The sequence below is a fragment of the Rhopalosiphum maidis genome, chromosome 1 (genome assembly GCF_003676215.2).
Source record: "Rhopalosiphum maidis isolate BTI-1 chromosome 1, ASM367621v3, whole genome shotgun sequence".
NCBI classification, from domain to species: domain Eukaryota; kingdom Metazoa; phylum Arthropoda; class Insecta; order Hemiptera; family Aphididae; genus Rhopalosiphum; species Rhopalosiphum maidis.
Genome location: NC_040877.1, coordinates 18,805,670 through 18,822,062, shown reverse-complemented (window position 1 = coordinate 18,822,062; position 16,393 = coordinate 18,805,670). Strand labels below are relative to the sequence as shown.

The following is a 16,393-nucleotide window of genomic DNA, read 5'->3' as shown; positions in this document are numbered from 1 at the left end:
TGAAGTACCTCTTTTTCGACAGACATTAATATTTTAATCAACGTGTAATCTAAACCCGAAATTGGCAAAGTTAGAGCTAAGTATAAATTTTAAAAAAAATGTATTAAATTAATTTTTTTTAGTTTACGTATTTTTTCGTTCTAAATACCATTTGATACTTTATACATTTATTATTAGTAATAAATTATTTACTATCTATGAATTATTATTTAATTTTATTATTACACACTATTATAAAATTATAGAAATTACATAGTTTATTTTAAAAAAAAAACACGCATCTTCAGAAAATAAAATTCTAAATTTCTATTTTTTTCTAATAATATACATTTAAATTTATAGAAATTATTGTATAAATTATTCGAAAGTCTCTAGTTGTATAGATTTGAATAGAACATGCCTCAAATCTAAGTAACATTCGTAAATATTTGAATATTTATTTTATTTATAATTGTGTGTATATTTGTTTCATCAAAATTATTATTACTAATATTATGAATAGTTTTTCTTTTTGTTATTTACCTAAACCTACCTATTAAAATTGCATTATCTATCTATTTTTATATTAGATATTATGTGACTCATTATCAGTCATGTGTCAATCCGCCATTATTGCGTTCTTAGTAGTTCGACGTTTTCTATTCGTTATTGTCTATCTTTTTTTTTTTATTAAAAGAAAAAATATATACAATCTATATTATACTATACAATAAGTAATATGGTTAATAATTTAAAAAACTGGATGGCTTGATGGAAGAGGGTGTCCAAACGACCAAACAACACTACTTCAATTCTAGACGTTTATTATTCATTTTTTTTTTATTGGTTGAGGAGGTCTTTGAGCCAATTTCGCTTTAGACGACGTGGCGGGATATCAGGAAGAGTGAGGAGAAGAGATTGGAAATGAGTGGATTAGGGTGGTTGACTGTGTAATTGTGAAATAATTTATAGTAGTGGGAGGCTAGGGTATTTATGTTTGGGATTTTGAGGTCAGAGTGAAGTGTGAGGTTGCTGACGTACCAGGGAGCGTTGGTAAGGAGGCAAAGACAAATTGATTGGAAGGATTGGAATTTTTGAATGTTGGATTTTTTGGAGGTACCCCATAGCTGTATTTCGTAAGTCATTGAAGGGCGGAGAATTTGTTTATAGATTACGATATGTATTAGATGCTAGGTCAACATTAGTTGAGATTATGCCTGTGTCATCTGCGAAGGTAGCAAGAGTGGTGTTCTCGGAGTGAGGAATGTCGGAAATAAATATGTTGTAAAGTGTAGGTGCTAGAATACTTCCCTGGGGAACCAATGCTTTTATGTAGTGGATTTGTGAGAGTTTGTCCTAGCAATTAACAACGAACGACCGGTTATTAAAAAATAAAATAAAAACAGCCGTCGAGGGACGCTTGGCAGATGTGAAACATCAACAATTTTTTTTTTGTAATAATGTTAAAAATTATTATTAATTTTTTACCGGGCTTCGGCGAATTGAGCTGACGATAGGTCTCACTATACCGTACCGCGCCATTAGATGTTTCACATCATAACAGGGAGGCTGATAAAAATCGTATTTTATACAGGAGGCCTTCGTGCCAGACGCGGTCAAAACTGTTTATTTTCGAGAGTTTGTGAAATTATGTCGATTATTCTGTGGACTTTATGGAGTGACGAATGTTTATTTTTGAAACCAAATTGAGTGTGGGGGATTATATTTTGGCTTGTTAATATAGGGTTTAATCGCTTTAGTATAATCTTTTCTAGGATTTTTGAGAAAGAAGATAAAAGGCTGATAGGTCGATATGAAGAAGGTAGGTCAGGAGGTTTATTTGATTTTGGAATTAGAATAATTTTGGAGTGTTTCCATGAGTGAGAAATGTGAGAGAGACGAAAAATTGAGTTAAAGATTAAGGTTAAGAGAAGAATGGCTTTCTTGGGCAATTGTTTTATTAATTGATTTGTTATTAAGTCGTGACCTGGTGATTTATTGTTTGATAATTTATTGATAATAAATTGAATTTCGCTGGGGAAGGTATGTTTTGTGGGTAAGGACATAGGATGGCAGTTGGTTAAAGATTTTTCAATATAGGATGTGTGATCGATGTTATTTACGTCTGGGTGAGGAGTGATATTATTTCTAGAAGAGAGGCAAACCGGTTTGATTTTTTTAAGCTGTACTTAGCAAGGGTTAAGACTTAGGACTTAGAAGGGCTTATCTGACAGGATATCTAATTGGTGGTATTGATTTTTTTTATTTAGAATTCTTTTAGTAGCTTTCCAAGTACAATTGTTTGAGTTGGTTAAGGAGTATATATATTGTTGGTACGTTTCTGTGTTGTGAATGTGTAGGTTTTTAAGGGAGCACGCAATGTTGTTATAGCGACTTTTGTCACTGGGGAGGTGAGTATGGTGCCAGCGGTTTCTGGCTCGACGTTTTTCAACAAGCAATTTTGAGAAGTGTTCAGGGAGGAAATTTTTGTTGGGATTGGTGGGCAAGGAAGTTGATAAGTCAAGGGCAGCCTTTTTTATTAACGTGGTGAGGGTCGAGATAGCTGAGTCTATCTCTTTGGTTAGGTTATAGTTATAGTTTTTTTTTTTTAATAAAAATGAATAATCATGAAAAAATTCAATTATTATTACTCTATAGAAAATATAGCAGAAATGCACGAGAAGAAACAAGAATGTACGCACAGCAATACCCAGATAGGTACCATCTCCATTTTACCTCAGTATTATTCGAGCGGTATTGTACATAATTTTACATAAAATTATTTTTTGAATCCTATTTTCAACTTTAACATAGCTTATATTTAATAATAACTACGGGAATTAATTTTCAAAATTATTATCATCACTTAGCGTAATGTTATAACGTTGTATATTTTATGTATTAAACATTTTGTAATATTTGTATACTTAAAATATTCCTTTATTGTGCATTGATTATTAAATAGGTAGTACTTAATCATCTTAATTTATCGTGAACAGTCTATTATTGCCCTATATCAGTGGTCTTCAACTGTTTTGGACTCGTGACCCCCTTTTTTAAGCCTAAATTTTTCGCGATCCACGTAAGCTTTGTAAAAAAGCTATAATTATCTACAGCTTTGCAGTACTATTAGTACTATTAAAACTGAATAAAATACAAAATTTTTTAAACTGTATTTTTATTTATTAATTTTCTAAATTTAATAATTAAAAAATGATTTGTTTACCTTATATAATTTTATAAATTTTATTATTTTAAAAAGAAGACTTATCGCGACCCAAAAATAGGTCGTGAACAACCGGTTAAAGACCCCTGCCCTATATTGCCCTTATATAAAACGTAATAATATATTATATTGTAGTAAAAATACTCTGGCTCTCATCACCTACACTGGCCATTCGATAACGGAAATTTTAAACAATGAACGCGTTGTCTATAAATAACCAGGTAAACAGTTAACAAAAGTACAGCGCATAATTATTATTGGTAAATATTTTCTTATATTTTATGAAATCGTAAATCATGCTAACATTATGTTTTCTGACACTGCTGTATATAATGGCTGCAGAAAACAAATTGTTTTCCGTTTACAAGAAGGAAGAACCAAAAAAAAAAATATTATGAAAAAATATCTGGTAAAAATAATATTTATTAAAGAATATTAGTAATATTGGGGCTTAATTTGAATATTTTATAAAAAAAATGTAGGTAATGGTTTATAAAAAATTATGCAAAAATCTTTTTAACCTCTGTAAGTTTCTACCCTTGGCATAAAATTAGTATTTATTTTTTACTATAAACTACTCGCCCTAAATTCGATTTTTATGTACCAAAATATTCAGAAATTCTTCTACTTTGGAATAAGAAATCAAAACTCTATGTTGTCATTTAAAAAAGTAAAACACTTAATAAAAATTAAGGATAAAAAATATTTAAAAATATATTTTTTTAATAATATCGTTGGTTTTTTAACAACTTGGAAGTATGGAAAAAAATGTTTTCAAAAACACGAATACTTTTTGAAATAATGAGTATTTTATGATAAAAGAATCATCCTATAGATTACCGATGAAAAACAACATTTAAATAAATTAATATCATAGTTTCACATGTACGCACTTAGGGTGATAAAGAACTTTTGGGTCAGGCTGTATTTTTAACCATCAAAGTTTTTAATTAAATAATAAATTCCAATGATAATGGTACTAATAAAATTATAGTAGCGGATCAGATCGATTAACCGAACATCAATTATTCGGCCCGTCAATTAACCACCTCATAAAATTTTTGTAAAAATTTATTTTTGGTTTAATTTAATTCAGTTTTATTATTTTTTATGTTCATTTTATCGTGTATAATGAAATGCAAAATAATTTTATTATCTTCAATGGCTTATATATCATATTATAGGTACGTTATACACACGGTAAATTTGTTTTTAACTTTATTTTTATAAATAATGTATTATCTGTACAAATAAATTATCCGCATCCCCCCCTTGGTCACAGCTAATGTGGATAATCGACACTCTACCGTACTTTATATATGTGATATTTACTAGATATTGAAATTAATGAAAATGATTTTCGTTTATAAAATACAATTTGTTTATTAAAAATTCCTAACTTCATTAGCATGATGAAAAATTTCTAATAAGTTAATCATTTAATAGTTCTAGGTAAATGCACCGAACCCATTTATGAAAATGTACCGTTGCCTTGGAATTCTAAAGATGTCCGCAGCCATATATCTAATGCACAATTATCTTCCAAGGCAAAGCACCGATTAGTAAGGTGTCTCAACAAGTGCAGCCTGTAAAGGAAGAAATTACTGTGGAAAAAACAGAAAATGATTTTTTACCAATGAAAAACAATACTTTGGATATGAACAGTAGTTCTAATGTTTCATCACAAGTAATTTCAACATCAATTATTCATTCAGCAGAGCAGTCTTTTGGTAAATATATTGTTAATTATGTTTTAAATTATCATAGAAAATAATATATTTAAGTAAATTTAATAGACATTTACTTTTTATTATTATTATTAATAATAATTACCATTACAATTTTTAGATTCTTCAAACCAAAGCAGCAGTAGAGAAATATTGAAAAAAGAAGGAAGGAGTAAAAATCACCAAAAGTGGGCAGGTTTGTTAAGTGGCGAGGTAAAAAGTAAAACTTTAAGCATAAATGGTGACATAAGTGTGGAGGAATTTAACAAACGGCACTCTTCTGTTCCAAGACTTCCTATACCTTCAACTATTTCTAAAGACACTATGGTATAGATTATATTTAATTTACATTTTTACAATTATAAATAATCTTCTTTGTTTACAATTTTAGTGCCAAATCTTAGAACATAAGCTAGAAGATACATAATTATTTCATGAATTTGATAAAATAACTAAAGTTAAATCGAATGTAGAATTTTTTTCAACTTATGTACAAGAAAATTATTCTAGGAATAGGTATTTATTTTATTTTTTTTTGTGGATTGAGTACAATTACAAGTACAATTTATAACAAACCTTGTATTAAATTTTAAAGATTTTTTGTATTGCCAATTTTTTATAGGCATTTAAAAAAAAACAACAGAAAAATCAAGATTTTCAATTTCTATAAATAGTTTTAAAAAAGTTAAAATATTTTGTAAAAACAGTCCGCGAGTGGTCGGAAAACGTGCTCGGGCAACATACCGCCGCACACCGTCTAAGCTCTGTCTCATATCCCCCCTTACCTAATTTCGTCACTGTCGTCCTGCCGATGTCTTCGCCGCTCTCCGGGACGACCATGTCCATCGCAGTTTCCACTGCCGCCGTTGTGGGAGACTCGTCTCCGGCAATGATATACCAGTATCCTACGTGATGGTAATAGCAAATGTGGTGTCGTCCTCTATTACAGTCAACAGGTCTGACGCAACGGTGCAAACGATACCTGACTCCTGCGTGATTGTAACGGTGGTTGTCGTGACTTCGTCTATAGACAATTGGTTCGGCGCAACGTTAATCATGGCCAGGCCCAGAACTAAAATTTCATGTACCAATTGTTCGAAATACAATGTTTCTTCTAGTCCGACACCGGTGCTTTTCATTGTTATGAGCATCCCAAACACTATGTCTTCAACGGATGTCAAATAGACGGTTATGTTACCATCGTATCCCATCACAGTTGATAATAAGTCTTCGAATTCATCGAAAATGGACTGATAGATGTTAATGTTTGTGATTGCCAATTGCCATTTTTATATTTGATGTAGTTAGACTGTTATTAAAAGTTATACGAATTATGGCAATAAGCTACAGTGAGACTGTTCGGAATAATAATGTACTCGAAAGATATATCGTCCAACTCAGTCGCCGAAAATTTCGAAAATCTCCCAGACGATGAGAATTGCGTCATTTGTACTACTAGCCAGTGAGTAACCTAACCTACGTTTATCAATCTAATCGGCCAGCATGTAGATACTATTTTAAAACAAGTATTTCGATTTGAACTATTAGGTATACGACTTGTTATATTATATACTTTTAGGTGGTCTTTTTTACGTTTTATTTTTATTTTTAATTTAAATTTTAATACTTAACTCTTTTCAATTGCAATACATATAGAATTATAGAAACATTTTTCCAATAAAAAAATGCATTGTTTTTAATAATTGAACATATTTTTGTATGATGGCAAACTAGTGTTACATAGTATTTTACGGTGACTAATAATAATATTTGTTACACCCGAAATAATAATAGCAAAATTAATTGTGTGAAAAAATAAATAATAATGTATATATATAATATTTAAGACCATTAAAATAAATTTAATTTCTATATATTATAGATATTATATATTATTGTATATATTCTATACATCATAATATTTTATTATGAACAAAAAATATCAACTATTTTAATATTTCTAATGGATAATACATTTTCATACATAAAAAATAGTTATCATAAATATATTAATTTGAAATTAAAAAAATAAATAAATACAATTTTAATGTTTAACCAATGGATACATGGCTCTGTTATTTTAATATAAAAAAAAAATCTACTAACCTGTTGAATATTGATAGTATATGTGTAACGGGAAGAAAAGTAATGGCTAAAAATAAATGAGACATCAAGGAAGTTAAATTGTGAAATAAGTATTATATAAATCCAGAGCTGTGCAAGGGGGGGCAATTAGGGAAATTTCCTCAGGCTGGCAAAAAAAGCTTAAAAAGTTCTCCCCCCTGACGTCTGCCTATAATGCCAAATAAAATCGCCCTAGGGCACCACGACATTGTACACATCTTAATATGGTCCAACATTTTAATAATAATAAATGTGAGAACGCTTTTAGGCGTCCATTCTTTAATATGTAGAACCTTAATACATACAATTATGTTTCTTTTAAATTACTATAAAAAAATAACCATTTCAATTTATTATTTATTTAATAAATAAAAAAAAATATATAACAATTATGCATTATACACCTGTATAGTTAAAATATATCACCTTTCAGGGAAAAATATATTTATGAATATAAATCTATTTAAAAGAAAAATATTTTAAAAACCATTTTACAAATTTAATTAATAAAATAATCATAAGTACATGTATGATGTATGAATGTAAATCATTATATGCAATCAAATATATCCATAAAAAACTAGCTAATAATTTATAAAAATAGTTAATCCCGGTAATTAAGTATCTTTTTTAAAGCCTAAATTTTATCTCTTAGTTTCAATGTTTAATAGACAATTATTATTAAAAAATACAGTAAAACTTAAAATACAAGAAATCCCATATCTAAAATAAAATGTAATGTATAAGTAAGATTATTAGATTTAGGCACTGATGACTAGTAGTCATAAAATAATATTATTTTATTTTAAATGATGTATAAAAGTATTTGCAGAATGTAACAATTAAGTTTTCGGCTCAAAACGTATACCAAATTGAGGTCCAGTATATGGAGCTGTATCACTCCAGTAATCTCTAGGATCTGATACAATGGCTAATTTTATATCTTTAGATATATTTACTTCTTTAAAGTACCTGCAGCATCTTTTCCCTACTTCTGGAATATCAGTTTTATATGGAGGAGCTAATATGTCAACAAATGCAGCTGGACCATCAATAGTATCCACTTGATGAATATTTCCCTCTACTGGACACAGCACACACGGATCATCTGTTTCTCCAACAATAATTGGAGCTAGTTTTATTGCACTGATGTTACAGTCACTATAAACATAAAACTATTAGTCATATATTTAAAAATAAAACAAAATTTTACCACCACAATTACTTTAATTGACTATAATCTTTATCCACGGGTGTATAACTTTGTACTTTGACTTTACCATAAATAACTTTTAACACACCATACATGTAAGGGTGATCATGTAAAGGTATTTTAGCACCATCTCTTAACACAAACACTCCAATTGATACGTTTTCATCTTCAAACACTTCAATGTAAGTAACAGGAGCTTGATGACGGCGTATAAATGAGGAGCCAGACAATTTATCCAGGTTGTTGTTCAATTCATATGTATCCCATCGCAACAATCTAAAATCTAAGCCAATTGACCGTGCATCCAATTCATTGGCATTACGTTTCAATTTAATCAAATTATCATGAAAAGCCTTTGATGTATATGAACCAGAAAAAGTGGTTATAGCTTGTTTAATAACACATTCGATTTTTGATGTCATAATACCCGATGCACACAATTCAACTAAAATTAATATTCAAAATGTATATTTTTACGAATAGTTATGCGTACATAAAATATGCTCGAAAACATGTAAAATTCCGTTAAGTTACATAAAGTTTTATAATTTTGGTTTTTATCAATTAATATTTCAAATTTATTTTATCTAAAAGGTAACATTATCACAGAATATTCTGTGCCTTTATCTTATTCTCGTATAATCTTATCAATACGCAATTCTTAATCTTCCAATCTCCTTTTATTTAATCTATGGGTGAAACTAATTTTACGCATTTTCCCACGGTTAAGTTCGAAATTTTACTAAAGACAGGGTAGATGAAATTAACAAAAGTTGTGTCGGCAACTAACTGTTAGAATAAAATTAAGGAAAAAGAGAAGGAAAGATTCATTTAAAAACTATAATCTTATCTAGAGCACCTCACTATCTAGTACATTTTTTTTGATATTTCAATTTTGAAGCAAATTTTGGACATTTTAATTCATAAATTTTCATTTTGTTCTATTACTAACCAGTAAGACATGTTGTGAAAAGATACTTTAATTTCAAAAACTATAAAATATAAGCTATATTTATTTAATCTTAAAACAATTGTTTGTTTTTCATATTTACCTGGCGTATATATTGTGGAACGCAACATGATTTACGTTTATACTTTACTATAAGTTTTATTTAACACAAAATATGTGTGGTCTATATTAAATGTATGTTTAAGTTATGATGATTTATGAACAGTAATTTTGTTTTTAAAAATGTGTCATGTCTCATGTGATATATTTTTTATTACAGCGCGCCATTTCAGATAGTTCACAACACTGCCACTAGAGGTCGGATCTTTAATTTTTTGTTTACTATTTTGGCATAGTAGAATATTATAATCATAGAATAAATAATAGATAATAGCAGTAGTAGTGTCTAGTCTGGCGCTCTGGCGCATGCCGCATGATGTAATTCCTATATCATGGTCTGGCGCTTGTCGCCTAGGCGCCGGCGCGCTGTTTGGCTCCTTGTGATTGCCATGAATATGATTAAACAGTAAATAAATAATATAATTAATTGGTCTTGACTCTTAAATTCATTGTTGTGTTCATATTTAGTTGTCTATTGTTCATGGTAAGGAAAATTTACTGTAAATTGTTAGCATAATATATGAGTCATATTATTTTTGCTCATATCTAGAGCTATCGCCATTTTTTTAAAGTTCATTCAGATTTCGTTCTGTGGTTTCACTAAAGTTGAACAAGCAACGGTGTTCAGCACTTCATTTTTGATACTTACTACTTGGGCAACTCGGCGTCAAAATGTGTTTACATGTGTGTCTAGCAACTGTGGTTCTGGGTTCATTTTCATTCTTATTCTAGACTAAATCATAATATAGTTATTCTGCTATAAATTATTAATTAACATGAACTCTCAAGATCAAAATAATAGTGTGAGTAACGATTATGTCTTGATACATTGATATAATTTTTTACCGTATTATAGTTAGGTACTTTTCCGTTATCCTGACTACAACGAGTCTCAATTACATTATCTCGACTATCTCCTCAGTCTCAACTAACATGAATTTGTCATTTATTTAATTATTATGTCATGGCCTATGATTCATACCTATTTCATATTCAAATACTGCAAAATTTAATAGAGATCATTTCTGCACTGCTGCAATATATAAAAGGAAGTATTGTTAAAAAAGACAAACGACTATTTTCAAACCAATAACCAATTGGTAGACATATTTCTTTTATGTTGACATGTCTTATTATTATATATTCTCTTGAAATAATTCAATGGCATCTTTTTCACTATTCGGTAAATTCCAAAGATTCATAATTTTAAATATAATATAACTAAAATAATAAATTTGAACGTCAGTTAGATACAACTAATATTATTGTTTAATAGTGCTGACGATGGAGATTGACTGAAGACGATGGTCGTCAACATGTATAGTCTAGGATCTAGATAGTGGAGTTAGACCAGCGGTAGTTGCAGCATCGGCTGGTGGTCGAGATAATAGAAAAGTACCTATAGTTAATAATAATTAATAATTTTGCATCTACAGTATACTAATTTTTGGATATACTTTAGTTAATTTTTCTAAATTATGTAGTTTAATATAAACTATAATGTATAAAGTTTAATTATATGTTATTTCAAAATAAATTTAGCATTAAAAAGTAAATGAAAATATTTTAATATTATTTTAGATGATATTTTGTTAAATAAATAAGAAAAATTATTTAAATTATAAAAAAAGCTGAAACTATGTATACGTTAGAGGTTAGATATGGCCGATATCGGTAAAACAAATGCTATGTAGCTTGTATAATTTGTAAACAAATGTAATATTAATAAATCGTTTCAGATGTACAATGCATTAAAAAAAAAATCATCCCAACATGAAAAGAATTTTCACAAAGATATAAATCATGATAATAATATAACTTCATTCAAAGCTATTTTGAACCAAGAATTTTGTGTTAAGGATGATAATAACGATAAGTACCTTAATAATTTATCCATAGGAGACTTGAATAATAAAGTTAAAAAGTATAATACATTGTACTTGGAAAATGTAAGAATTATTTTATTTAATATTTTGCAATACAGACTTGAAAATAGATATTTTTGTTTAGAAAATCAATGTGCTTAATGCATTTGATATAGATTTAATCAATTGTGTACAGCAAATGGTCAAAAGATCAAAAGAGACAAATATTTTGGTAAATTTGATACTTAATGAACATAATTATTGTATTTTGTTTAGTTAAACAATAAAATGTTTTTTTTTTCATAAACAAAGGAAATTAGTAATACATTTGATGCCATGAGTAAAGTGTACTCATGTAGAGTCGATGATATTTGGATAACAGGTAATAAGTTAATTAAAGAATTTGTATCAGAAACAAAAAATAAAAAGCTTGTCAAAGAAAATGAAATCAAAACAAAACAAAAATATAGAGTATGTTTAAATATTTATCATTTAAATAATTGAATATTTTTAATATATATATATATATATTTTAAATTTAAATTTTAGAAAAAACTAATGTTAACAACAGCAGACAAATTATGCTGTAAAGAAACCAGAATGTTACCAAAAAAAATGTATTTAAACGTTGATTTTGATAGTGATATGATTGACTATTCAAAACCTTCAAGAATATTGATAAATAAGTATTCTAATAAGCCCTATTGGCCAGAATACAATGTTCCTAAAAATATTAGAGTGAATGAAAACCAACAAGAAACATATGAAATGGAAGATGTAAGTTGTAAGTATAATATAATAAACTCTTATTTTAAATTGACTTAGTATTTAAAAAAATATTATTCTATTCAAATTTAAGTGGGGATGGATTGCATACATATAACCAGTCAAAAGTTTCAGATAAGTAGACTTAATTCTATAAGGTGCAGTCACTATTCACTAGTGCATAAAAAAATTAATGTTTGAGATAGAGTAAACAAATTTTACTTTTATAAGAGGTATTACCTACATTTTGACTATGAACTTGAATGCCTGATTGAAAAATATAAGGTAATATATTATCTAGTCTTAAATTGCATATAAAAATTAAAAATAAATAAATTACAATTAGTTTTTTTTTATAATACTTGTAATAAAAAATAATTGGTGTTGGAAATATTTATAATAATATGTTGCTATTCTTATAAAATTCTCTTCTATAATCTAATGTTTGTTTTAATATTACATACTAATAATTAGTGTTTAATAGTATACAATATAACATTATATATTATATTATTATGCATGTTCAAGAAGGACTACTAATTCCAATTTTTGTCTTGGTTTATATTTTAAATCATAAATTAGTAAGCAATTAAAATTCATAAATATTATTTATCATAAATCAATGTTACTTGAGATTTGAATAATTGTTATAACAAAGGGTAAGGGAGTGAAGTTTAAACAAGTTTTTGCATGTATCTATTACAACATTTTTTTAAAAGTAAAAATTTTTCATTTCTTTATGATGTTGGCACCCAAATTCTTATATCTTACCTCTTTTTAATTGATTTTTTTTTATATTATTATATAGGTAGATAAATTTTATTAATATAAGACAGTAGACCAATATTTTTTTACCAAGGGACATAAAATAAAAAAAATTCTCGGTAGGACAAGAATTTAAACTATTTCTTTTAATTGAATATTATATTATATTAATTAATTATATTAAATTTTATAAACGTTACACTTTTAGTAAATTTTGATTGCTTTGGCAAGCAAATTTGGCCTGCAATCTGTACTTGGTCACCACTGGTATAAGAAAAGCCACTGAAGTTTCTCTGTAACAAAGAAGTTGTCAATGTCAAGTAATGATGTATTACATTTGTACCCAATTTTTTTTTTTTTGAGAATAATTTTTCTCAAGTGTTAGCTAAATAAAGGTTGAATGTTATGTCAACATATAAATTTAGAAATAATTTATTTGTATCATAGTTAATTAAATAAATTTCAATAAATTCCTAAAAGAAAAAAATGTAAAATCAAATATAATTAAATTTTATAGTGTCAGGCTTAATAAAATAACAAATTGTCGCTTTTACTGATGACTGTAATCATTTTATTTAATAATAATGTTAAAAAAATATACAATAATATTAGGAACACATCCAGTGACTACCTATCATGAGTTAACTGTTGAGTGTTGTTTGATTTAGACGGACCGGTCATCGCATGATCGTAAACATAGGTCGCGCTTTCGGAGACGTGGATAAGTAGCTGCGGTCATTATCATAATGACCGCGATAATTTATTGTTCAGTTTTGTTTAATAAAAATTAAAAACTGTAAATTTGTTAGTTTCATTCCTAACATATTATTGACATCCTAAATGAAATTATATTTGTTCATAATCAATTTTTCTTATGATGTCTAGGTTATAAGGTAATATCATAGTAGTATTTATTAAATTATATGTTCATATTATTTTCAAGGGGAGGAGGACAAATGCCTATTTTTGCCCCCCTCACCAATGGACACAGGCGTTCTGAGCAGCCTATATTTCTAAGAATTGTTATTACATATTTATATTGCTATGAGAAATGTATTTTTCTATCAATACTCAGTAGTACTGTAGGGTGAACTATTTTTTTCTAATAACAAATCACATGTGTTATAATATTAGTGTATTACTAACTGTAATAATTAACGTCTAAGTCAATACAGATATACCATAAACAGTTAAATTATGTTTGTTGCATTATTAGCTTAAATTAATTTAAATAATTTGAAAATTTCAATGTATATAGAAAATTATAATTTAATTAAAATTAGAATGTTTTTAGTTTCTATAACTAATAATTTATATTTTTCAAAGAACATCAAATTAAAAAAAATATTGTTTGAGTTTTTTTATTTGTGGATTTTTAATTTCAACAAAATTGAAATTTTATCATTTATAAAACAATTGAAATGACTTAGCTCAGTTTTAATTTCCAGTAAAAAGCAACTTTGTACTACACTTTCAACATTTTTTACTTGCAAATAAAAATGTTAATGCACTTGTAGAAATTGAAACAAAAAAAGGTTAACATTTTTAAAAAGTGCTGATATCAATATTTGGTGATTTGGTTATATTCAAGTCTACAGAAAATAAAATTTTCTTTTTTCAGTTATTTTTAAAAGTACTTGGAACTGTTTATTTTTAACCACTAAAGTATCAACTAAACACAATTCTTTGTCAAAAACCATTCTCGTAATTAAATATTGAAGCATTTTAATAAGAAAAGTTCTGTTTAATATGTTATTATATTGTCCACATTATTTTTTTGTATTATAGTTTTCATTAAAAATGGAAAAATTTGTCCTTCATATCATAAATTTATAGCTGAATGTGATAAAAGTACAAATTATAATGATGACACCGACATGAACAAATTAGATTATATTGTAACACATTTTAATCAAGAAACATCTCAATTTTGTGCTAACAATTCTGAAGGAATTGATGATTCAATGGAAGTAGATTTAATTGAATCAAATTCAGGAATAATAGCAAGTACAGATCCAGAATCATCTAATCACATTAACAAAACATTTGGTAGACTAGATAATTTAAGTTGGTGAATTATTGTTATATTTATTAAAAAAATATATTTGTTGTTGTTTATGAAGATATATTTTTTTTTACAGATTCTTTATCTCAGACATTATTATTGGTGGATACAACAAATAGCAGTGATTACACATTCTTTAATCGTAAAAAAATGTGTTACTTTAAATGTTCCAATCATTGGAATGAGAAATTTAAAATGATGATAACTGACAGTAATGTTTTTTTTAAAGTGTATTATTCATTAATATACATGTTTATTCTATAAATTATTGTATTAGGTAAACAGAAAGCAATGCTTATTAAGTCACGTATAGCTCAAACACCTCAAATACAACCCCAATCTAATGTTACTGAATTTCAATGTAACAAATCAAAAGCTATACAATTTAAAGTTAATTTTTATTCAGATAACTCTACAATATTGAAAAATATAAAATTAAATTCTGGTAAAAACCAATGTAATTACATTAAATGGAAACCACGTAACAACTTAATGGTTTCATCTGATCAATCAACTATTAGGCCTATCAGACAGTAATTATTGGAAACCATGATAGTAAACTATCAAACTATCAAAAACTTACCATATTTTTGTTCATTGTAGATTAGAAAGTTGCAAGTATATACATATAGTTCCTAACTGGTATAAAAATGAATTTGAAGAATTAAATTTGAATACAAATCCAAATACATTGTTCTTGTTTCCAGAACAAAATATTCTAAGCAACAGTTTATTGGTATGGAAACTTTTTTAACTATCTACTAATTTTAACCAATATTAAATTATGTTTATGTAGTTAGATGAAGTTCCAGTAGAGAATACAGACTATATTGACCAAAATGCTATGGATATCGAATGTGAAAATGAGGAAGAAGAAATTACAACTGAAGTAAATTATTTAAAAACATATTTTATCATTTACAGAAAAGCTATTAATTTAATGTTTTTATTAAAAATTGTTTTTAAGGAGTACCCTTCTAGTAATTCTGGATACATAGATATGCATGAACTTAAAAAATGTATTATGAGTACTATTAAACCAGATGGTGAAAAAACAATAAATATTTCATTTGCAGATTTGTTATTAAAATTGCCAAAAGTTTTAACGGAAAATATGAAAGAGAATATAAGTGTATCTGTAATATATGTTGCTTTATTGCATTTATGCAATGAATACAGTTTAAATTTAGAAAGCAAAAATGATGAAATTTTAATCTCTCAAAATTCTGTAAACAATGAAGTATTAGAATAAGTTTTTTTTCTGTTAAATTAATTATTATTGTATGATATTCATAATAAAATTACCACTAATTTACCTTGCTTATACTATTTAATTTTAAATCCATATAGCTTGGTCAGTGAATCATATTCATATAGTTTCTTGTTTGTTACTTTCTTTGTTCCTATACTAAATAGGATATTAAAAGTGCAAAAGCGCATAATTGCCAAGTGTATATTCACTGATAAGTGGTCAGCCTCCTAAAGATACTATTGTGAATAAGTACTAAGTAATAAGAAAGTACTCAAAGCTCTATGAATTTCCAATCTACAAAGACCCCATTACCTCAGATTACATATATAAATAAAATATGTGA

At 27.2% G+C, this 16,393-nt stretch overlaps 2 protein-coding genes across 5 annotated transcripts; one reads left to right on the top strand and one right to left on the bottom strand.

Annotated features, from left to right (window-relative positions):
* Positions 1-7,609: 7,609 nt before the first annotated feature.
* On the bottom strand, positions 7,610-9,490 carry LOC113548361 (2-aminoethanethiol dioxygenase). The gene is made up of 3 exons (XM_026949206.1): positions 9,322-9,490; positions 8,282-8,714; positions 7,610-8,217 (listed from the first exon to the last, which is right to left on the bottom strand). The coding sequence occupies exons 1-3, from the start codon at positions 9,347-9,349 to the stop codon at positions 7,899-7,901; spliced, it is 780 nt and encodes a 259-aa protein (XP_026805007.1). The 5' UTR covers positions 9,350-9,490; the 3' UTR covers positions 7,610-7,898.
* A 140-nt stretch (positions 9,491-9,630) lies between these two features.
* Positions 9,631-16,379, top strand: LOC113548360. Of its 4 annotated transcripts, none has more exons than XM_026949202.1 (12): positions 9,631-9,822; positions 9,911-10,141; positions 11,078-11,287; positions 11,349-11,435; positions 11,516-11,674; positions 11,753-11,987; positions 14,522-14,800; positions 14,875-15,009; positions 15,076-15,331; positions 15,402-15,534; positions 15,595-15,687; positions 15,766-16,379. In XM_026949202.1, the coding sequence occupies exons 2-12, from the start codon at positions 10,115-10,117 to the stop codon at positions 16,048-16,050; spliced, it is 1,899 nt and encodes a 632-aa protein (XP_026805003.1). In that variant the 5' UTR covers positions 9,631-9,822; positions 9,911-10,114; the 3' UTR covers positions 16,051-16,379. The 4 variants fall into 4 exon arrangements, with proteins under 4 accessions (XP_026805003.1, XP_026805002.1, XP_026805004.1 ...); XM_026949201.1 differs by having other exon boundaries at positions 9,889-10,141; XM_026949203.1 differs by lacking the exon at positions 9,911-10,141.
* The last annotated feature ends 14 nt before the right edge of the window (positions 16,380-16,393 follow it).